Genomic DNA, 23,852 nt, shown 5'->3' with positions numbered 1-23,852 from the left:
TGTCTACTTGTCCTTTTCCTAGAATGTCCACCTAATGTTCCATGTCATCTACTTTCTATGCTTATAATTTTCATATAATTAATCAATTAATTTTAATCTTAATGCTAATTTTCTTACTATACTATTAAAAGAAAACAAGATATTCACATGACCTTCAAATAGGATGTCCACATAAGCTTACAAGGTTTTCATCTCTAGAATTGCTACATAATTCACTAATTAATATTTTCTAGAATCATAACCTCACTAATTAATGTTTTCTCGAATCATAACCAACTATTTCCTTTCAAATGATTTAAAAACCGATTTTGACTACAATTAATTATTTGTAACTAATTTTTGCTACCTTTTTTAGTATGACTATTACTTTTGCAATTCAATGATTTGTATATATATATACTTTCTTGTTCACACCATTTATACATATTTTTCATACATCTTGTGGTTTTGCAAAAAACAATGTAAAGAATTCTTAGGATATATATGACGTTTGATATTTTTTCCCCCCGTGTGTAACACGGGCCACTATCCTAGTATTTATTTATTATAAAATCGACCAAACAACAAACACAAAGATCATGCCATTGGATATTGGCCATGAACAAAAGGACGATCAACTCCATTGAACCCGTCAAAATGTGACCTCACAACTTAAAAATACGGATTGTCTAGTTAAGATTCATATGTTTCATTTAGGGCATTTATTAAAATAAAAAATGTAATAACTTTTGAAAAGAATGTTCACATCTTTAAACGCCTAATAAAAATTGAGTGATTTTAAAAATTAAAAAAAAATTAATGCAAGTAAACATTTAAAACTTGATGTAAAGGTATTTGATATCTAATTGCGTGTTGTGACGAGAATTGGTCGGTATTGATCGGACTTAGTTCTAACTAAAATTAACTTCAGGATTTTTTGTATAACTCTATCGAAATTGATGTATTATGTGTGTAACCTTTTAAGTTAATTATTTTTAACCTTAGAAAACTTTAAAGATATCATATTACAACCTTATAAAAATTTAACAGACCGACGATGGTTTTTTATATAGGATAGTTATTAATATATAGTTACTTGGTTTTATATTTGAAAATGTATGTATAATATTAAAGTATCGCTAAATCCATAGCATTATAACATTTTTTATTATTTGCTTTCTTCATCTCGAAGGAAGTGCATAAAAGACAACCACATGTAAGGTTTTTTATCCGGCGTGTTGTGTTGAGGCAGGATGATAAAACTCAGGAAATGACAAACACAAGTGTTGTCAGATGTAACTTTGGTCGGTTTTGGCTACGTGTGCTAATGTACCGGAACTAAAACCAAAATAAAAATTTTAATAAAAATTGAGGTGGATTAATGAGACAGTGTAGGTCGGTAAAGTTCGGGCGTTGGTAAAACCTGACTGCTGTCGATCCTGGGCGTTGAGGCGGCGAGTCTACGCAAATTCGATTGGTTTATGTTATGTTCGTTACGGTACCAGAACTAAAACATAAAAAAAACCAACAAAACAAAATCGGCATTCAATCGGTTTTTGTTACGTTTGTTACGGTACTGGAATTAAAACAAAGCACGTTGAGTCTACTCGAATTCGTTCGGTTCGTCACGTTCGTTACGGTACTATAACTAAAACAAAAAAAAAGAAAAAACTAAATTGGCATTCAGTTGGTTTTCGTTACGTTTGTTACGGACCGAAACTAAAACAAACAAAAAATGACCAATAAGGTGGCACAAGGTAGCCCAATCAAAACTTTGCGACACCAAACTTCTTAATTGCGTTATATAATAATTAGATTTTTGAAGTTAAAAGGTTACATATTTTTATTATTTTATTCAATTACTTTTTATTTTTTCTGAACGATCAACAAAATTTCATTAAATACTTTAGTTAAATTAGTTTAAAATCCCTTGGAAGCACTGGTTGGTGGTGGCGGTGGTCTAGTGGCCTCTTGCCGCCTCTCTTTGCAGGCATAAGGTGGTGTCGTGATGACCTGCACTCTTTGTGCTGCTCTGTTGTGGTTTTTTACTGATAAATATTGAATTTCGGGGGTGAGCACACTTTACACTTTATGAATAACATTTTCAATTCGTTTTACTAATTACTGTTAGGGTATGTTTGGTTGGAGGTAATGGAATGAAAGGGGAATGGAATGGGAGAAGGAATGGAATGGACAAGGGACTGGAATGGACAAGAGAATGAAATGAATCATTACCATTCATTTTTCTTGTTTGGTTAACCTATAAGAATGAAATCATTTATTAATTTTATTGTTTGGTATCTAAAAATATTATAGAAATGAAATAGAAATAATAAAAATACTTCTATCTCAAAATACTCTTTAACAAAAAAAAACCTACAATTGCGACGAAAATGGTGGTGGCGGTGGCGATGGTGGTGGCAGCGGTGGTGGTGTCGGCGGAGTTGGTGGTGGTGCCGATGGTAGTGGTGGTGGTAGTTGTTAGGTGGTGGTGTTGTTGAGAAAGTAGGGTGAAGGAGGAATGGAATGAAAAAAAAGGGGGTTGAGAAGGAATGGATTTGATGGAATGGGATTCCATGTGTAATGGATGATTCCATTCCATTGAGCAACCAAACACCACTTTTTTCATTACTACGTAATGAATCATTCCATTCCTACTGTCATTCCTACATACCAAACGCTACCTTATATTTTTTAACTATTATTTGAATTGTTTTTTTTATGTCAGACCCCAACCTACGACGGAAATGTCGGGTCGTAACTGATTGCGCAGTAGCTCGTAACACGCTATAAATATTTAAGTGGCATTATCTATTTATTTAAATTCAAACAACCAATGTACATCATAAAATTCAGAAACAAAACATTATTTAAGCTTTCAAAACATGAAAATAAATTGTTGATTTTATAGATAACCTAACGGTATCCAACTACTTGCTTCATTTTCACCTATCTTATTAATATCTGGGGTCAAGTTATAATAGGAAGTTAGTTTTTACTATGAAGTCTAAGAAGGCTTTTTAGCCATTAGATTTAATAATGGATGACTATGATTAATTGAATGTAATTCATCAAAAAGAAAAGGAGCTGATGGGTTTTTAAGGACATTATCATCAATGCACAGAAAAGGTTCTCTCTCCTCTATTTCCTTCATTTCATTTAATCATTAATAACTATTTCATATGATGTTGTTTTTCTAAAAAAAATTACACCATAAAATCGAGCGTTTTTTAATCTATAAAACGAGTATAAAATTGATAAATATATAAAAAGTTAAAAACACAATGAACTCGGTTATTGTGTTTTTAAGATGAAAAACACAATTGTGTTTTTGGATGTAAAAAACACAATTGTAAACACAATTGTGTTTTTAGAGTGAAAAACACAATTAAATACTATAACAGATTAGTCAAAGCTTTAATTTAAAACATAATGATATAAACACGCTTTATTAAAACCATTCGTCGTGTATTTTTTACATGAAAAACACAATATTGCGTTTTATTCTCTCTATACCAAAGCTACAACCAACTTCATCTTCTCACTTCTTCAAAACCCCAAACAAGTTGCACCTGAGTTTTTCGTTAAACAGGCAGATACCAGTAACGGAATCGTGTTCTCGCTTTTTTCGGCGAGTTGCAGAGCCAATACGGCATATCTGAATCTCGCGTTTTTCCGGCGAGTTACAGGACGATGCTCGTCATGGATCCGCTGATGACATCTTCTGGGAGACACTGACAAACATGAGGTAGCTTCTGCTGCACTCCGGTTGTACTCTTGTTCATCGGACGCTGGAAAAACAGAGGCCACGGTGATGGTTGGTGAGCTGCGATGGTGGTGGTTGACGCCGAAAAATTAGAGGCTGCGATGGTGGCTGAGTAGTTGCGGTGGTTTTTGATTTTGGAAAATGGTGTTTTTGGTGAGGGAGATATGATTATAGAGATGGGGTTTTTTTCCAGATTTAGATTTTTCTTGTTGGATAATAATACCTCTTCATCTCAAAATCTTAAAAAAGAAATTGAAAGGCTAGGATTACTACCTACGCTTCCTACAAATATGATACTTCTTATTTGAACCCACACCTTAATACCTGCAACATGTATGAAAATAATTTGGTCAACAAAGTTGGTGAGCAAACACACAGGTTTTGATATATACAATGGATGTGGTAACTACAACAATTAATTGAAATAATGACAAATAAAATCCGTTCATCATGACACTAAGTCAAGCTACTAAGATGGGTGTATGATCATGCCAATGAGGATGAGGATGAGACCACCAACAATAAACTTTAAATACTTAAACACCTTGACAATTATTCGTATAACAATTAACGAGCAATTACGCGTAGACACATTATTTTGAACTATGGTTGAGAACTCGTTTAAACTAAATAATATAATTTGTGGTACACATGTTACCCCCAAAATAAAGCGGAAAAAGGGGTGTGAATTATTCACCTTAGAAAGTTGGCGAGTGAAAGAAAAATAAGTAATTAGTAGAAAGTCCTCTTAAGCGAGCTGACCAAACCGAACTTGAGGAAACCCTAAAATTCAAATAAATATTACAAAGTTAAAATAAAACTAAAATGAATAAGAATTTATAATAAAATTTGAGATTTAACACTAACATAAAGAAAATGAACTTTAAGCGAGTATTTGGTTCGTAGTTGGCCCGAATGTCGTTATGAGGTCGAATTCGGATCCAACACGTCCAAAAACTAATTATTAACATTAAATATTGAAAAGTCATAAGCTAATTCGGGTCAATTCTTAGTGAAATTGAAAAGCCCCAAATTAGTTCCAACATAAATCCTAGATTAAGATTGAACAAATTGAACATGAAATCGGTCAATTCTTTTGAAATTTATTGAGGGCTTTCATTCTAGGGTTGATAACAATTCTTAAAAATACAAACTTACCCGTCAATTGATAGTAGATATGAAAGAATTAAGATCTAGACCCGTTTGACTTTGAAAGTCAATCTTGAAGGACACTTGAAAATAACTTGAATTCGAGAATGAGAGAGTGTTTTGACGGGTTCGATAGCAGAGAATGAAGGTAGAGAACACTTGTTTATATAGGAAATCAAAACAAAGTTTGGAGTTTATCACTAAATCCAATTGATAGCTCAAACTTCAAATGAAAATGATAAAAATCAAATTCGAATTATTATTCAAATTGATGGATAAAAATCATGTGTTTTTGATAGATAATGATGAAGGAATGTTCCAGAAGTCTTAAATTTGAATTCTAGCTCGAATTGAATGAATATTTGAGGATAAAATGAGTCAAAACGGGTAAACAAGAGCATAAACGAGCCGAACCAGTTGCGAAACGAACCAGCTGCTGTAAACTGGGTTAAACGAGTTAAACAAGAACCAGCTGAACTTGCTGCAGTTTATACATTTGCTTATAATTGCAATAACTTGATTTTAACGTACATAAACTAATTGTAACGATACTAATACACAATAAATGAATAAACTTTTATTAATAATCCAAGACGGAACTATAGCACGGGTTGGATACATGAAAATGGAATATAACAAATGTTCCATTTTATAAAACCTTTTGTTATTTCTAATATATGTGTATATTACTTTTTTCACTTGAAAATGTATTTGAAAAAAAAATTAATTAAAACAATACTAAACCAAAGAACATACCTTTAGTAAATTGGTAAATATCAATTTTACCCTCCTATGCGCCTGAAACTTCATTCCGTTTTGGGCCTTTACACCGACGTGTTCTCTTTAACCCGGCCTATTTTTTATCCAATCCATTTTGTGCTCCCCAAATGAAAATTCATGAATTAATAACTTGTATAAACATTAATTTTTAGGGTTTTGAAAATTGGGGTATTACATTAATATTTTTGCTATGTTTACTGTTATAACATTAATCGTCGTTTACTTAAATTAGCTTATATATTTCGTTATTCGTTAAGCCATATGAGCCTTTTTATTTCGGCTCGGCCGAGGTATATAAATTCTCGGAGATGACCCTGATGTTCGATTATTGGTGTAGTTGTGTATGTTGCCTCCGTGATACTGACCTGGGCCTCGAGTTGACTCACGTCTACTTTTTCATTGTGTCATTACATTCGCTCTTCGGAGCTTTGGTTTCACAAACCTCACGTTGCGGGGTCAAAATACTATTTTAATAAATAAATGTTAATTCATTACAATAATGATATTTTGCATCGTGAATCTAAGGGTATGTTTGATAGGAAGCTTTTAGGAGCTTCTAGCTTCAAGCTTTTAAGAAAAAAAAACTTCCTACTCAATAAAAAGTCTTGTTTGGTTGAAGGAGCTTGCAGCTTTTATGTAATGAGAAAAAACTTAAAGCTTGAAGTTCCTACTAGTAGCGTTTAGAAAAGGCTACAAGCTTTTAATATTTAAAATTACTTAAATAACCTTCCAAAATATATGCGTTTAGTATTATTTTTTTTGGTAAGTCCATTTTGGTCATTTTATACATTTTATTAAAGCTCCAACTACTCTACCAAACACCTAAATATACCTAAAAAGCTACAGCCACCAGCTAATTTCGCAAAACATACCCTAAGTTTAATTACAAATAACAATGATATATATACCTTATATGGAAACACGTGATTACAAAAATGATTAATACTTGATCAAGGGTCGGTCCAACTTACACCCCGGGGTTATGCAACCCCGCACTTCTTTTATATGTTAATTATACCAACGAACTCGGTTGCCATTGTCAGAAATTACCTTTTTTTTCTTCAAACTATGACTTTTATGAACAGGTGTTGCTAACTGAAACACCAATAGCACCAACAACAACCTATCTCACAACAAAGAGAGCAGCCACCAAAAATAAAATAAAAATTACATGAACAGAAAATGACATCAATTTGACCAATCTATTGGTATGTACTTTGACTTGAACTAAAGAAAGCCAAGCGCTTTTATATCCCCAATTATATCTTCCATTTTGACCTCTTTACCATCAAACACCTTGTCACTTCTCGCTTTCCAGATTCTCTAACAAGTAATGATAATAACCCTATGGAACACATCTTTTTCAATATCTCCAAGATTGATTAGGGCTATCAATTTATGGCACGAACCTACTAACGACCGACACGGGTTTTAACAGGATTGGGTTTAAGCTTAACAGGTTTCATGTCTTAAGCAGGTCGACCTGTTTAAGACATTGTTAAATTCGTGTCTTAACTGGTTAAAGACCTGTTAACATGTTAGTAACCTGTGTAGACTTTTAGTTTAAAAAAATAAATAAATACATACTCCTAAAGTCCCAAACCTAAAGTCATACTTACATACAACATTTCACTCATGCCCGTCAAAATTACCCGATATTATATTTTTAATGGATGTTATGATTTTTTTTATGGTTTTTTGTGTGGTTTGTTGCTTCAATTATGTTATTGATTTGTGGTTTTTTGTTTTAAATATGTTATGGATTATGCATTAATTAAAACTTTTATGCTCGTTTTGAAAATTTATGTTTCATTACGCGTGTATTATTCACTGTGTCTTTAAACAAGTCTATAACAGGTCTTAACAGGTTAACCTGTTAATAAACAGGTTTGTGTTCGTGTTTGGAAAAAATGGCATGATTAGTTACGTGTCGTGTTTGTGTTCAGTACCATAGATCATCGTGTCTTACCATGTCGTGCCTTATCGTGTCGTGTCCAACATGTTATGACAGCCCTAAGATTGATGGTCTTATGGATCTCTAAAAGATCTCTAACCATGAAACCAAAAATAGGGGAACTTTATACCAATTATTGATGTGCTCCCATATAACTGCTGCCACAGCACAACCCATGGTTATGTGATCCGTTGACTCCCTCCCCCCCCCCCCCACACGCACACACAAGTAGAAAACATTGCCAGAGACACAAATATTTCTGCGTACCAATGTTTTTCGAGTAGGAATTCTATCCATCTCCGCCCTCCAAGCATGGATATTACACTTCTTCGTCACCCACTTACTCCACTTCATAACATTATTATTGCCGACATTTTTATTTTTGTTGTTCAATTCTTTAGCCAAGCTGATCGAGAACTCCCCCTTCTCTTAACCAATCCCACACGTCAGGCCCATCTCTTCACTGGGATGTGGTCATGAGATTAAAGCATTTCTCCCATTTCTCCATTTCTAGGGCCGACGAAGCTAGGGTTCCTATTCCAACACCAGGTCCACCCAAAATTGCTACCCAACCTCCGATATATTTCCTTCACTTTACACGTTTTATTCCTTTCCAATTTATACAAATTAGGACACTCTTTTTTCATAATCATGTTATTAACCCAAATATCTCTTCAAAATCACATATTTTTCTTATTCAACACAAATATACATGTAATACATGTAATGTATTATTGTAATTATTGTGATAATTGGTTTCCATAGTTACAATAGGATGTCGGTTATGTATTTGCCTATATGTATCAATATTGTGAATGAGAAAAGGGAAGGAATTATTCTTCCAATATGGTATCATTAGCCTAAACATACTACCCCAAATCGATCCTGCCCTGCCGACTTGGGTCTGCACCGTATTTCTCGCCGACTTCGGTCTGCTCCGGGTTTCTTGCTGACTTTGGTTTGCACTTTCATTCTTCTTTAATCCCTTCAATGGCCTATCTCAATTCCGTAGAACCAAAAACTAATCAGGATTCATCTCCGCCGATGGTCGCGACGGCCGTCCATGAGGACCCTTTGCTACCTCCTTGTCGTAACCCTAAATGCATTGGGCAAAAGCCATAATGGTGGACCACACAATTTCAACAACAACAGTGTGCATCCCACTTCATGCCAAGATCATAATCACCAATCCCATATCATAGATTTTGCTGCTCTCGACCCGGCAAATCTAAGCACCGCCTTCGCTACTATGCACACAAACACCTCGGATAACCCATGGCACATGGACACGGGTGCCACTTCTCACATCACTAGAGACCAAGGTAATTTATCTTCTCCATTGTTACCCAGTTCAACACGTTCTATTCTTGTTGGAAATGGTCAACACATTCCAATCCTCGGATCGGGCAATAGCACTTTACCCACTTCCACCAAACCACTTCACCTTAACAATGTTCTTTATAAACCTCATATTATTAAAAACCTAACATCTGTTCGTCAATTCAACATTGACAATTAGACATCTATTGAATTTGGCTCGTTTGGATTTTCTGTGAAAGATTTTACGAATGGAAAGATTCTAATGAGGCATGATAGTGATAGCCACCTCTACCCGGTCACCAACATTATCGCTTTTGCGTATCTTCTCCCGCAAGCTCCCTACCATTGGTACCCAGATTCTTTTCCCTAATCTGAGTATATCATCGTCACCCTTAACTAATTGATCTATTGTTCCATTTTCTTTTTCAGCCTTTATGTTATTTTCTTTTAGTGCCAACTTCTGAGCTTCCTTGATTTCAGTTAATAGATCAATTTTGAGTTCTTACCTCAAAGCTCGTACTCTTTTTGGCTTTCCGTGCTCTTTTCTACTTAAAGCATCAACTACCATATTAGCTTTACCTTCATGGTAAACTATCTCACAATCATAATCGTTCAACGTCTCCATCCATCGCCTCTGTCTCATGTTCAATTCTTTCTGATCAAATATGTGCTTCAGACTTTTGTGATCAGTATAAACTGTAAATTTTACACCATATAAATAATGTCGCCATAATTTCAACACAAAAATTATAGCTCCAAGTTCAAGATCATGTGTAGTGTAATTCTTTTCATGAACGTTTAACTGTCGTGAATCATAAGCAATTATCTTCTTCCCTTGCATCAAAACACATCCCATCAGGTATGTGAAGCATCACAATATACAATGAAGTTATCTTGTCCTTCAGGCAAGGCTAAGACAGGTGCATTTGTTAGTTTCTGTTTAAGAGTTTCAAATGCCTTCTTGCTTCGGTCCCCATTCAAATTTCACAGACTTCCGAGTAAGTGAAATTAATGGAACCGCTATACTTGAAAAATTCTGGATAAACCTTCTATAATAACCTGCTAACCCCAGAAAACTTCTTACTTGAGTCGGAGTCTTGGGTTTCTCCCATTTGGTAATAGCTTCAATCTTTGCCGGATCTACTTGAATACCTTTCTCATTAACAATATGTCCAAGAAACTGTACTTCGGATAACCAGAATTCACATTTCGAGAATTTGGCATAAAGCTTCTCTTTCCTTAATGTTTCGAGTATGGTTTTCAATTGAGCTTGTTGTTCTTCTTTCATCTTGGAATAGATAAGAATGTCATCAATAAAAACAATAACAAACTTATCCAAGTAAGGTTTGCAGATTCGATTCATCATATCCATAAAAGCTGCCGGAGCATTAGTGAGTCCAAAAGGCATAACAGTGAACTCATAATGTCCGTATCGGGTCCTGAATGCTGTCTTGGATATGTCTTCTTCTTGAACTTTTAATTGATGATACTCGGATCTTAGATCAATCTTGGAAAAACAACTAGCCCCTTGTAGCTGGTCGAAGAGATCATCTATTCTTGGGAGTGGGTATCGATTCTTGATTGTAACTTTATTCAGCTCACGGTAATCGATACACATCCTCATTGATCCATCTTTCTACTTAACAAACAATATTGGTGCTCCCCACGGTGAAGAACTTGGTCGTATAAACCCCTTCTCCAATAACTCATCTAATTGTTTCTTCAGTTCTTTCATCTCAGTTGGGGCCAATCGGTAAGGAGATTTTGCAATTGGAGCCGTCCCTGGAATTAAGTCTATTTTGAACTCCACTTCTCGATCTGGTGGGATTCCAGGCAACTCATCGGGAGATACATCTTTGAACTCGGAAACAATTGGAACTTCTTCTATTTTCTTAGCCTCGGGTTCCTTAGTTACATAAGCCATAAATGCTAAGCAACCTTTACCCAAACAATGACTTGCTTTTATTTTTGAAATAATTCCAATCCTACCAGAATCCTTATCGCCAGCTATTCGAATAATCTTCCTATTGGGAGTTAAGATTTCAATAGCCTTTTCATTACATAATATTCTGGCTTGGTTGGCGGCTAACCAGTCCATTCCTAAGATAACATCAAATCCAGCTAACTCCATAGGTAATAGTTGAACTGGCATATCATGTCCGGCTAAGGAAATACCACTACTTAATACTTCAGATATTTTGATTAAAGATCCATTAGCCGTTTCTACTTCATATTGATTATTTAACTTAGCTAGGGGTTTATTTAATAGATCACAGAATTTATAATCTATAAAACTTTGATTTGCGCCAGAATCAAATAATACTCTAGCATAAACGTTGTTAATAGGAAACGTACCGGTAATCACGTCTTGTAATTCTCCCGCCTTCTGAGTGTTAAGCATGAATGCACGGGCATTTCCCCTCTTGGCTTCATTCCTGGCACCACTACCACTGGCGCTTCCAACTACCGGTTTCTTTTTAGTGCATTCCGCACTAAAGTGCCCTTTATCACCACAATCAAAACAGACGATTAATTTCTTCCCACAATCCTCCTCCTTGTGTCCCGGTCGTTTACAAAAGTTGCAAGTTGAATACGGATCAAACTTTGCGAACATCAACTTTCGGTGTAGGCTTCAAACACCTCCCGTCATGTCTCTTACCACAGTTTTTACACATCGATCGGTTAAATGCAGCCGACCTCTCCTTCCCTTTTTCAAACTTTCTTTTCTCATCAACTTCATGTTTCTTCTCAGTCACCACCTTCCTTTCCTCTTCTCGATTTCTAATCATACTATCCATCAAATATCCAGCCAGCTCAATAGCAGACTCGGTCGTTGAAGGCATGTGTGATCTCACATGATCACGGATTTCCTTTGGCAAACCATAAATATATCGAGTCACCTTGTTATATTCGGGAGTAACAAGATGTGGAACAAGCCTGCAGTACTCAAGGAATTTAGTGTTGTATTCCTTGATATTGGTGCCAATGACCTTGTGGTTCCAAAGCTTGGTTTGAATCTGATCAACCTCGTGGATATGACAAAATCTTTGTTTGATCAGTTCTTTAAAAGTTTTCCATTCGAGATTATACAAATTGCTTCTTCCTTTCACATCTATCAACGTATTCCACCATTCCAGCGCCTCTCCCTTAAACATCTTGGACGAGTACTGGATACTTTCCTCTTCGGTACACTTACTGATAATAATTATTGACTCCATTTCCTCAAGCCAACGAAGAGTAACAATTGCGCCCTTATCCCCATAGAATTCTTTTGGTTTGTATACTTGAAAGTCCTTAAACGTACGTCCCGTATTGACTTTCCTTTTCTTTGTTTGTCTTGGCTTATTTCTTAACCATCTTCTTCATCTTATCACATTTTTTTATGATCTTATCACCCATCTTTTTCTTCTTGATCCTTTCGTTTCTTAATTCATCCATCACCGAGTTGGGTGGGTTGGGATACCCTACTGGTGCGGATGCCGAAGGAAAAAGATAAGCGTTTTCTCTCGGATACAAGTGAGGATTAACTATATAAGTCTGCATTTCCTCATCAGGAAGATTGGTTGTATAAAATTATTCAATCATGCGGGCTTCTTCCCGTATGTCGTTTGCTTGTTCAGCTATGGTTGGTACAGGCCCGTGATACGGTGAAAAATTAGGATTATCAGAATAATAAACCGACCTTCGACTTGGTTCGGCTACAGTTTGAGCACCTGGTGGGGGTGATCCAAAATGCCATAAACTCTGGTTGGAATGACAGTTCATCCAACTCGAGGATTCAGTACTGGTTTCTTGTTTGACTCTACTTTGAACTTCCAGATCATATGGATAATAATTCGGGGTACCGGTCATTGGAACACTTTCAGAAGTGTCACTGGATATTTCGATTAGCATTTCTGGACTTCCCGGAGCATAAATTGGTTGGCTTCCGTAAGCCAAGTAAGGATTGATTTGATCAACAGGGTTTAACTAGTTTGGATTCATCGGATTCAGATCAGCCGGGTTCACGTGCACCGGTTCAGTCGGATTTTCCGAAACAGCTGGCCACCTAGGACCAAAGTTTGTGCTAACTCGGTCAGACGGCTCAGTATCGGGGGCAGGATTAGATCACCTTGCGACCCGACGTTTTTGTCCGTAGTAGTTAGTATAAGACATCTTTATATATAATAACTTAGGGATAAGTAGACTACCAATCATAACTTATCCCTACTTATCAGATAAATGGTTAAAGCTTAGGTACTAATTTTAATACCTAATTCGCTGAAACCGATGGCTCTGATACCAACCTGTCACACCCCAAACCAGGGCCTAGGAGTGTGACCATCAGTTGGTACATGTTTTGTAAATATATCATAGTAGCGGGTTTATTTTTAGCGGAAGTCTTTAAATATTAAAATATTAATTTACATTATCAAAACTACTCAGGAATTAAACACTCGAGTTTCAGTTTTACAAAACCGTGATATTAATAATACAAGGATTTGTAATATTCAAAAACGAGCCATCTCGAGCGATCTTCTATGACTCCAATCCTTGTATATCATTTATTATCATCTATTTACCTGCAAGGGTGGGAAAAACACGTCAGCTATATGCTGGTGAAACGTTCACTCGATAAAACAGTTTATAACAGTCGTTAAATACAAACATAGTTTTCTGTTCACAATCTCAGCAGGAATGCCTGTCCATTCCCAGGATTTGTACCACCGCCCTACACACACAATTCAAAGGTTCCCCGAGTACATAGCCCCTATTCGGAGAAAACCTTCTCCTAGACTATGTAACCCTGTTGGAGAACTGGTTATGACTTACTTGGTTTTGTATGCCAATTATCAGTTATGTATGGATCCACACACATGTGTATTCGGTCTGAGTTGCTTTTTATTATCTATTTTGTATTGTAACGATTTTAGAGATTATATCTCATGCAAACATTTATCAGACTCTTTGTAATAAACAACCAGTCTATTACAAGAGTAAAATTAGTTCAGACAGTAAAAGGTTAACGTGTTCACCTTATATTATCAGTATGAAATATCAACCTCCTTGGCTTCAGTATGCTATTAACCTATATTCATGATAGGTATGCATAAGTACCTAGTTGGTATTATTCAGCAGACTTTAAGTCTGTTTCAGTTTCAGCAGACTCGAGGTCTGATCAGCAGACTTGAAGTCTGATTCGGTTCAGCAGACACGAGGTCTAATCAGCAGACTCTTAGGTCTGACCTAATCTTAGGATAGTTATAGTCGTTTTATGAAAATACTTTGGATTTACATATGACGTTTGGAATAGCACGCTTTAGCCTAATAAAGGATATCACGTTGGCAAACTTCTCCAGGTAAGCAAACGGGTCCCGCGACTGATTGGGATTTGTACGAATTGCTTTCCTTAGGCAAGAAGAGTCTACTAATGATACCCCCTTCCAGTTATTACATGCCCGTCAAAATAATAGTTTTGTTAACATTAGTTCACATGGAAGCAACGTCTTTACTTTATAAAACATTATTTGGAAAATATTAACAGTTTGACGACTATACTCTTAACTAAGTTGTAACTAGATATTTAACTAGTAAAGTAAATTAACCTTATTCCTACCTTAATCGTCTTGACGGAACTTAAGAACTTAAGAAATCAGCAGCAATTCAGCTTGTACTTCGTTACAAGATCAGCAGCTCGTTAAACAGTGTAACGACACCTCGTTTCTTCATGAAAACATCTTTCGACACCCTAGAACACCCTTGGCACGATTACCTAGGTTAAGTGTGTGAAATGAAGGTGAAAATGAGATGCATTGGCTTGAACCCGTAGCTGCCCTTTTATAGGCGAGTTTTGCAGACCATCGCGTAGCGCGATGGCCATTTCCCCAAGGCCGTCGCGTAGCGCGACGCCATAATTAATCAAAAGCTGCCACCTAGTTGGCCACGTGTCCCGGGTTACTTAACCTAGTCATCGCGTAGCGCGATGGACCAGTTAGGTTTGGCCGTCGCGTAGCGCGGCGCCATCTTGAACCGTGTGATTCTCTGTCGCGTAGCGTGACGAAGTTAGTCAGGAGACCATCGCGTAGTGTTAATACATGTTTTGTACGTCTCGATCTTTATCAGGGTTATTAATGTGATAGATTAATGTATAGGGGTTATAATGTAAATATGGTTAAAAGGCCATTCGCTTTGTTGTAAGTTACATTCGTTATCCCGTAATGAATGTAACACATTCGTCTAAATGTAAGCTCATTCGTTAACCATGTTAACGAATGAGATAGCGAATGAGGGCCATTCGCTATCATTTAAAGTATTAACGAATAAGCATGTTTATTCGTTAAGGTTTTTGTAACGAATGACCTATTCGTTAAGTTAATTTTAACGAATAGGAACATCTTCCTATATATACCCCTGTAATCTATTTTATCTATAACAGTTCTGATTATTCCTTACAGGAGACCATCGCGTAGTGTTAATACATGTTTTGTACGTCTCGATCTTTATCAGGGTTATTAATGTGATAGATTAATGTATAGGGGTTATAATGTAAATATGGTTAAAAGGCCATTCGCTTTGTTGTAAGTTACATTCGTTATCCCGTAATGAATGTAACACATTCGTCTAAATGTAAGCTCATTCGTTAACCATGTTAACGAATGAGATAGCGAATGAGGGCCATTCGCTATCATTTAAAGTATTAACGAATAAGCATGTTTATTCGTTAAGGTTTTTGTAACGAATGACCTATTCGTTAAGTTAATTTTAACGAATAGGAACATCTTCCTATATATACCCCTGTAATCTATTTTATCTATAACAGTTCTGATTATTCCTTAAATCCTCTCGTTACTCTGTCCATTTGTCCTCTCAACACACACACAACACACACTAACGTAATACCAGCCTAATCGTATACCTAATAAACATGAGCATCGATGTAATCACAAGATCTAGATCAGTAATATGCTCTCACAAGTGGTATCAGAGCTACGGGATCTGATCTTCGATGCTTTTGTTGTTCTAATCGTATAATTGAACTTGATATTGTTTATTTCACGATGAATTTGAATTTTGGTGAAACAGAGGATATTCGTTAAATGTATTTAAGCTTGTTTAGATTTAATTGGAATTAGAATTAAGGTAATTGAAAGGATGAATGGAGGTTTGAGTTAGGATTAGTACGTAATTGGACTGAATTGAGTTGTAATTGTGAGTTTACGTTAATGGTGGTTAACGTGAATATTTGAAACGTCTGATTGAGGTTTGTTTTGGTTTAATTGTGAGTTTGAAGTGGTTTGTCGAGGTTCGGAATTGATTTACGAGCAATTTGGTATAGATTTTAGGAACTACGGACGGATATGGGCGAATCTGGACTAAATGGAATAGTTTGAATGTTTGAAGACTTATTCGTTAATGTTTGAAGATTGATTCGTTACAGTTAAAGACATTCGTGTTAAGATCTAACTGCTCATTCGTTAAACCTAACTGCCCATTCACTAAAGCAAACTGCTCATTCGTTAAACCATTTACTTTTGTTTCAAACAGATTCGTTAAAACTCATTCGCTAAAACTCATTTGCTAAACGAATGTCAATCTCATTCGTTAAGCCATTCATTCATGAAAATCTTTAACGAATATCACTCATTCGTAAGAGTAATTCTTATTTAACGAATATACTTTATTCGTTAATCTTCCATTCGTTACTCAGGGTAAGGTATTAACAAATAGCTATTCATTCGTTACTCATCTCATTCGTTACTGTGATCATATTCGTGTGAACAGTAAGTCTAAGTTTACAGTTTTACAAGTTTAGTCCCTGAAGTTTAACCAGTGTTTCATCATGGCTTCGCAAAACATGTCTTACTATGCATTAGCCTCTTAGAACCTATTACTGCAAAAGATGCTAACCATGGATAATGAAATTGAAAGTCACAACAAATGTCCCAAATTGTTGAAATTGTCAGACTTTGCTCACTTGGAACCGAGGTTCCGTGCTCACTTGGGATCCGTGCATCCAAGTAGTGTTCGTTTTCTAGAGGACGTGTATGCGGCACCTTTGGTAGGTAGTGACAACATGGGATGGACACCAAAGGAATTTAAAGAATATGAAACTCAAGAATTGAAAGATTTTGAGAGTGAAACTAAAGCCTACTCAACTCTTACTATGGCATTACCGGAACAAATTTTTCATCAATACAGTACAATTAAGATTTGTGCTTCTTTGTTCACAACTTTGAAAACAAGAAGTTTGGGGAACACACTCGAGAGTAAGAAGACGCTCGTAAAATTTCAATTTAGAAATTTTATTCTGATGAAAAACGAGACAGTTGAAGAGATGATTAACCGAATTAGTCATTTGATTGTGGAGATGTCAAGTGTCAATCTTGAGCCAACTGAAACAGATAAGATTGATACACTGAAGAATGCTTTACCTCCTTCATATTCAACATTCCTATTTGTATTAAAAGAAAACGGTTTCTTTCGAAACACCGAGCTCACAGCTGTGCAATTCATCAACAAGATTGAAGAAAGGAAAATTGATATTAAATGTCAAAACTCGTTGAAAGAAAATCAAAATTAGCAATCTTCAACTCAAAACCCTTCACTCTATGGAGGTGCCTTGCCAGCTAATCATTCTTCAAGTTCTGTACCAGTCAATGCTTTCTTTGCTCAATCTCAAGAAGAAATTCCTAATGTAAACTGTTCTCCTAATGTATGCTTTATGGCAAATGGAGCTAATGCAAACACAAGTGCTCCATCATCAAGCTTGCCTAAAGTAAATCTTCAAGAGGCTGAACAACAGTTTGCATTCTTGTGTGCTTTCATGACTTCATATGAACGGCTTGTTGGAAGCAAGATTGCTACAAGTGAATTAACAGATGAAGATTATGATCAAATTGACCCAGATGATCTTGAATTAATGGATCTCAAATGGAACATGGCTATGATTGTTAAAAAGGTAAAGAGATTCATGCAGCGTACTAGGAAAGATCTTCCTGCTTTGAATAAAAGGGTCGGATTTGATAAACTGAAGGTGAAATGTTACCATTGCGGGGACTTTGGCCATTTTGCCAAAGAATGTGATAAGCCAAGAAAAGAATATTCTGGGCACGCAATTCAGAAAGATCTTCAGGGAAGAATTCATCTGGTGGGGATAAGAGTATAACGACTGTATCTGGTGGCGAACAAGATAAGTCTCCTGCTACTCAAGCTCTGGTGGTTAATGAAGTTGTTGATTGGTCTCAACGTCTGTTGGGAAATCAAGCAAATATGGCAATTGTTGAACCAGTAGAGAAATTCAAAGATGCTAGCAGTGATAATGTATCTAAGGGAACTTATTCATCTGATTCTGAGACAGATACTGATCCAAGCCTGTCTTCTCAAACTGAATCAATCCCTGATCAAGTTGAATCTTATGCATGCATGGCTAAGATTGATGAGGTATGTCTACACCTCAGACTAATGTATCTGAACCTTCAACTGAAGTGATTGATTGTGCTGAATGTGCTGTATTTAAAGCCAAACTTGAAACGTACTTAAAACAGAACAATTCTCTCACAAAAGATCACTTTATGATCAATGAATGCTACAAACAGAAAACAAAATTACTAGAGCAATCAACTCTTAAAATTCAAAAACTGTCTGAAAGCAATCATGATCTTAAAGCTAAGGTTTAGTGTAAGATCATTGAAGTTGATCAACATTTTAAGGAAATTCTTCGACTCCGAACTTGTATTTCCAATCTCGAAAATGAAGTAATGGAACTTAAAAATAAGCTTGGAAAACTCAGAGATTCTTCATTTGTTTTAAATGAAATAATCAAAGTTAACCATTCACATAAGAAAAATGGAAAAACAGGTTTGGGATATGTCGAAATTCCTCCTCCTTTTAAACATGATTACGGTAGCATTCCCGATGTGGAAAAATGTTCAGATATGCATACTGTTAAATCTAAAAATGTTGATACAATTAAAACTACTCGTGAACCAATTCATGTCAAAAGTAAAAGTGTTTTCATCAAAAATGAATTGGATGGTTCAATCGAGGAGTTGTCTGAACCAGATGAGATTGTCAAAAACAAAGATATACCAGTTGACAATCACATTCTATGTGAACCCGAAGATTTTGAACAAGCAGTGTATGGTTCAAAGCCTTCGGGTGTTTCATCAAACCCTTCAGAAATTCCTAAGGTAACATCTAATGTATCTCAATCAGACAAGCCTTCGGTGTCTGATGAGGAGTTGATGAGATTCATCAATCCTAAACCGAAATCTTCAAGTGGAAAGATTTTTAAATTAAAGGGATTATCAAAAGTATTCTCAGACAAGGAAGTTCCTTTGAACCTTCTTAAACCCGATATGATTGAAAGTGTATATCAAGATGATACTTCAAAAGTTACAGAACTTGAACAAAAATTCTTTCAATCAAAATCTGCTAATGTTCAAGTGAAATCTCAAAGTAATGTTTTCAAACACATTAAATTTGTCAAATCTTCAGGATTGGAAAATTCTTCGAATTCTACAAATCTTGAATTTTATAAAAACAAAAAGGGTTTAAAACATGAAGTTCCAAAGTCGGTAACGTTTGAGAAACCCAAAGATGATATTCTTCAATCTTTGCTATCAAATACTACATGTGCTTCACCATCAAAATCTTTGAACTCTTGATTATGTTTCAAGTGTGGTGAACCGGACAATGTCTCCAAAAAGTGTAAAACAAATATAGATGATATCAAAAGTCCATTAACTCGAAAGACTGATTTGTTTCCAATCATAAAAGAAAATCAAGTTGATGAGTGTGTCATAGTGTATTCTGAAGTCAATCCTAGGAAAATTGATAGGATTGAATCATTTAATGTTTCAAACAAATATGTAGACCGTGCTCAACCTATTTGTTCAAACACTGATTCGGGTAGAATATGTGATGGTTAGTTAAAGAAGAAAAACAAGAAACTTGTCACTTATTCTCAAGTACCGAATACAAGTGTTAAGTTATCATTTTCTCCGAAAGTATCAAAGGGAGAGCCCAAGACTAAGGCTTGGGCTGCCTTTTTGAACTAATCATTTTACTTGTTTGTGCAAGGTACATCTAGATCCGTATCTAATTACAAATGGATATTGGATAGTGGATGTTCTAGGCATATCACCGGCAACCTAGATCTTCTGAATAACGTCAAAGATATTCAAGGGGGTTATGTTGCGTTTGCTGGTAACCATGGTGGAATGATTATGAAGGTGGGAGAAGTTTCAAACGGGAAAGTGACGTCTGAAAAAGTTAATTATTGGGAAAAGGTGGATCATAATCTGTTGAGTGTGTCACAGATTTGTGATAAGAAATTCACCACTATTTTCACTAACCAGGAATGTGTCATCCTTCAATCGGGATACACGATTCCTGAAGACATGGTTGTCGTGCGATCACTCGATCAAATGATATTTATATACTTGACATGAGTTATGATGCACCAGTTTCACCCTCAGCTACTTGCTTCGTATCAAAAGCTATTGAGAAAGATTCTATTCTTTGGCATCGACGTATGGGACACATTCACTTACGAAAGATGAACTTTCTTATGTCAAACGATTTAGTGGATGGTGTGTCCCTCAATAATTTCAAGTTCAATGATCACTGCGTTGCATGCAAAAAGGGGAAACAAAAAAAGAAATCACATCCAAGCAAGTCACTTAACACGATCGTTACTTCTCTAGAACGACTTCATATGGATCTCTTCGGTCCAGTGAACCGTGCCAGTATTGTTGGAGATTTTTACTGTTTGGTGGTAACGGATGATTTCTCACGTTACTCATGGGTGTTATTTATGGGATCGAAGGATCAGACACCTGTCTTAATTCAGAATCTTATCACAAAGATCGAATCACTTTACAAACTGAAAGTGAGACGAATTCGTAGTGACAACCGAACTAAATTCAGGAATAATGTATTGGATTTCTTTTGCATTCAGAAAGGAATTCATCGGGAATTCAGTGCACCTTATGTTCCTCAACAGAATGGTGTATCTGAAAGAAAGAATCGTACGCTGATTGAGGCTGCAAGAACGATGCTCGCTGATTCAAGGCTACCTGTTCAATTCTGGAACGAAGCTGTGAATACTGCATGCTACACACTGAATCATGTACTAACAGTAAAGAAGCTCAAGAAGACGAGTTACGAGCTTCTGAATAATCGTAAGCCGAACTTAAAGTATTTGGAGCCATTCGGGTGTCCGTGTACTGTTTTGAAGAGAGATGCTGGAAAATTTGATGAGAAAGCTTTTGAGGGTTATTTCTTAGGATACAACTCTCCTAAGAAGCGGATATTCAATATTTCTTCAGGTTGTGTGGAAGAATGGTATCACGTTGATTTCCAAAGTTATACTACTCCGCCAACTGGTACTGGTCCCGACTGGATGTTTGATTACGATGGATTATTTAATTCGTTTACTTTAATGGTTGAAGAAGTTCCTGAAGATCTCATTAGATCTTATTTGGAGGAACAATGTCTTCCGAATCCAAGGTGTTCTTCAGTTAATGTAAATGACTCTCCTAACGTATGAGAAACGTCGAACGAAGTTTCTGAATCTTCTGATGATGTTGAGTTTGTGGATTCATTGTCTATTATGTTAGATGAAGCTCCAGAGACAACTGAGCAAATTCTAATTAGTGATGATTCACCAATTGTCTCTTTGGATTCAGCGTACGAAACTATTACCAATTTGGGTAATAACGTATCTGTCCCTGCCAATCCTTCCTTCAGGATTCATTCGAGTCATCCGCAGGAAAAGATAATTGGTGATGTGAACGATGGTTCGCACAAGACACCAATTAGCTAATGTATGTGATGATCAAGTTGATTGTAATGTATCTCCTACCAAGGATTCGATAGTTTGTGCTTATGCGGATTTTCACTCTTCGGGTATCCTTAGTATCGCACAATACACCTGCTTCCTATCACAGATAGAACCAACAAGTGTCGCAATGGCACTCAAAGAACCATCTTGGGTTGAAGCTATGCAGGTGGAGCTGCAACAGTTTATACAACTGGGTGTATGGGACTTAATAGATAAACCCGATCGCATAAAGAAGGCGATTCCAACTTAATGGGTCTTCAAGTGCAAAAAGGACGACCGTGGGGTAATCGTGAGAAACAAGGCACGATTGGTCGTGCTTGGATATAATCAATAAGAAGGCATAGATTATACTGAAGTATATGCTCCGGTAGCACGACTGGAGGCTATTCGTATCTTTCTTGCCTATGCACCCTATAAGAATTTTAAGATTTATCAAATGGATGTGAAATCGGCGTTCTTAAACGGAGCTATTCATGAAGAAGTATACGTGAAGCAGCCTCCTGGTTTCGAGGATCCAGACTTTCCCGAGCGAGTTTATCGATTAAGCAAGGCTCTTTATGGTTTACATCAGGCCCTGAGAGCCTGGTACAGCATGTTGGCTGACCATCTGCTAGAGAGTGGATTCACGAGAGGGACTGTGGATTGTACATTATTTTATAAGAACGTAGGTGATGATTTGCTCCTCGTCCAAATCTATGTGGACGACATAATTTTTGGTTCGACAAACGACAGCTTGTGTAAAGATTTTGAAAAGTCAATGCAAACCAAATTCGAGATGAGCTCAATGGGAGAGATGAACTCTTTCTTAGGATGCAAGTTCACCAGTCTGATTTCGGGATTTTTATCCATCAGACAAAATTTGTGAACGATGTCTTGAGTCGATTCAAGATATCTGACGGCAAAATTCCTTCGACACGTCTTCACGTGGGTCACAATTTATCACCGGATGAATTGGAGGATATCGTTGATCCAACCCTATATCGTGCTATGATTGGTTCTCTCATGTATTTGACCGCATCGCGACCTGATATTATGTTTGCTGTTTGTTTGTGTGCTAGGTACCAATCGAGTCCCTGAGTGACTCACCTGGCGGCAGTAAAGCGCATCTTACATTATCTGAGGGGAAATCCAGACATCGGGTTATGGTACCCCAAAGACGATAAGTTCGATCTCACCGCGTTTACTGATTCGGACTACAGAGGATGCAAAATCAACTTCAAGTCTACATCAGCGGGATGTCAATTCTTAGGAAACCGGCTTGTTTCTTGGCAATGTAAGAAGCAGACAACAGTCTCAACTTCAACAGCCGAAGCGGAGCATGTGGCGGCCTCGAGTTGCTGCACACAGGTTCTCTAGATCCAGCAACACTTGCGGGATTACGGTTTGAAGTTTCTTACTACTCCCATTTATATTGATAATTCTGCTGCAATCTCAATCACCAAAAATCCGGTTCACCATTCGAAAATCAAACATATTGAAATCCGTTATCACTTCATACGTGATTGTTTTGAAAAGAAATTAATATCAATTGATAAAATTCACACGGATTTTCAAAAGGCTGATCTTTATACCAAGGCATTTGATAAAACACGTTTTCAATATCTGCTGGGTATAAATGGTTTAAGAACTTTACAAGATATTCAAAAGCTTGGTTAAATCATTTTTTTTTCTTGTTTTGTTTCAATTTTTGTTGTTTTTAGGGGGGGGGGAATATAAAATTAAAAAATATTGTGTTTTCAGTTTGTATAGAGAAATTTAAAAACTCCAAAAACATTCAAATATTGAAAAATTTCAAAAACAATAGAAAATGCTCCTCAAAATGAGGTTTGAAGTAAAAAGAGAAAATGATAGTACATTGACGGGATTGATCGAGTACATGAATAAACTAGATTAAAAATTACCATAAGGCCAGCAATATGATATGCAAAGATAGGCTTGACAGACTATATAGGAACTGATAAGATATAAAGATAATAAATGCCGAACCTAGTGGAATTACATCTTGAAAGATTGATACTATATCTGAGTTAAGAAAAGTCAAAAATCAAAAGGATGACTGCGTGTGCATGCTTTCATTT

General features: G+C 36.3%; 1 protein-coding gene across 1 annotated transcript; it reads right to left on the bottom strand.

Annotated features, from left to right (window-relative positions):
• Window positions 1-9,634: 9,634 nt before the first annotated feature.
• Window positions 9,635-11,079, bottom strand: LOC143529411 (uncharacterized). Its single transcript, XM_077025218.1, has 2 exons — window positions 10,640-11,079; window positions 9,635-9,644 (listed from the first exon to the last, which is right to left on the bottom strand). Exons 1-2 carry the CDS (start codon window positions 11,077-11,079, stop codon window positions 9,635-9,637), a joined length of 450 nt encoding a protein of 149 aa, XP_076881333.1.
• Between the last annotated feature and the right edge of the window lie 12,773 nt (window positions 11,080-23,852).

This window comes from Bidens hawaiensis, unplaced genomic scaffold, assembly GCF_021521415.1.
Source record: "Bidens hawaiensis isolate Kalapana, Puna unplaced genomic scaffold, B.hawaiensis_p1.1 tig00008539_1, whole genome shotgun sequence".
Lineage (NCBI taxonomy): Eukaryota > Viridiplantae > Streptophyta > Magnoliopsida > Asterales > Asteraceae > Bidens > Bidens hawaiensis.
This window is presented reverse-complemented; position numbering and strand designations above follow the sequence as displayed.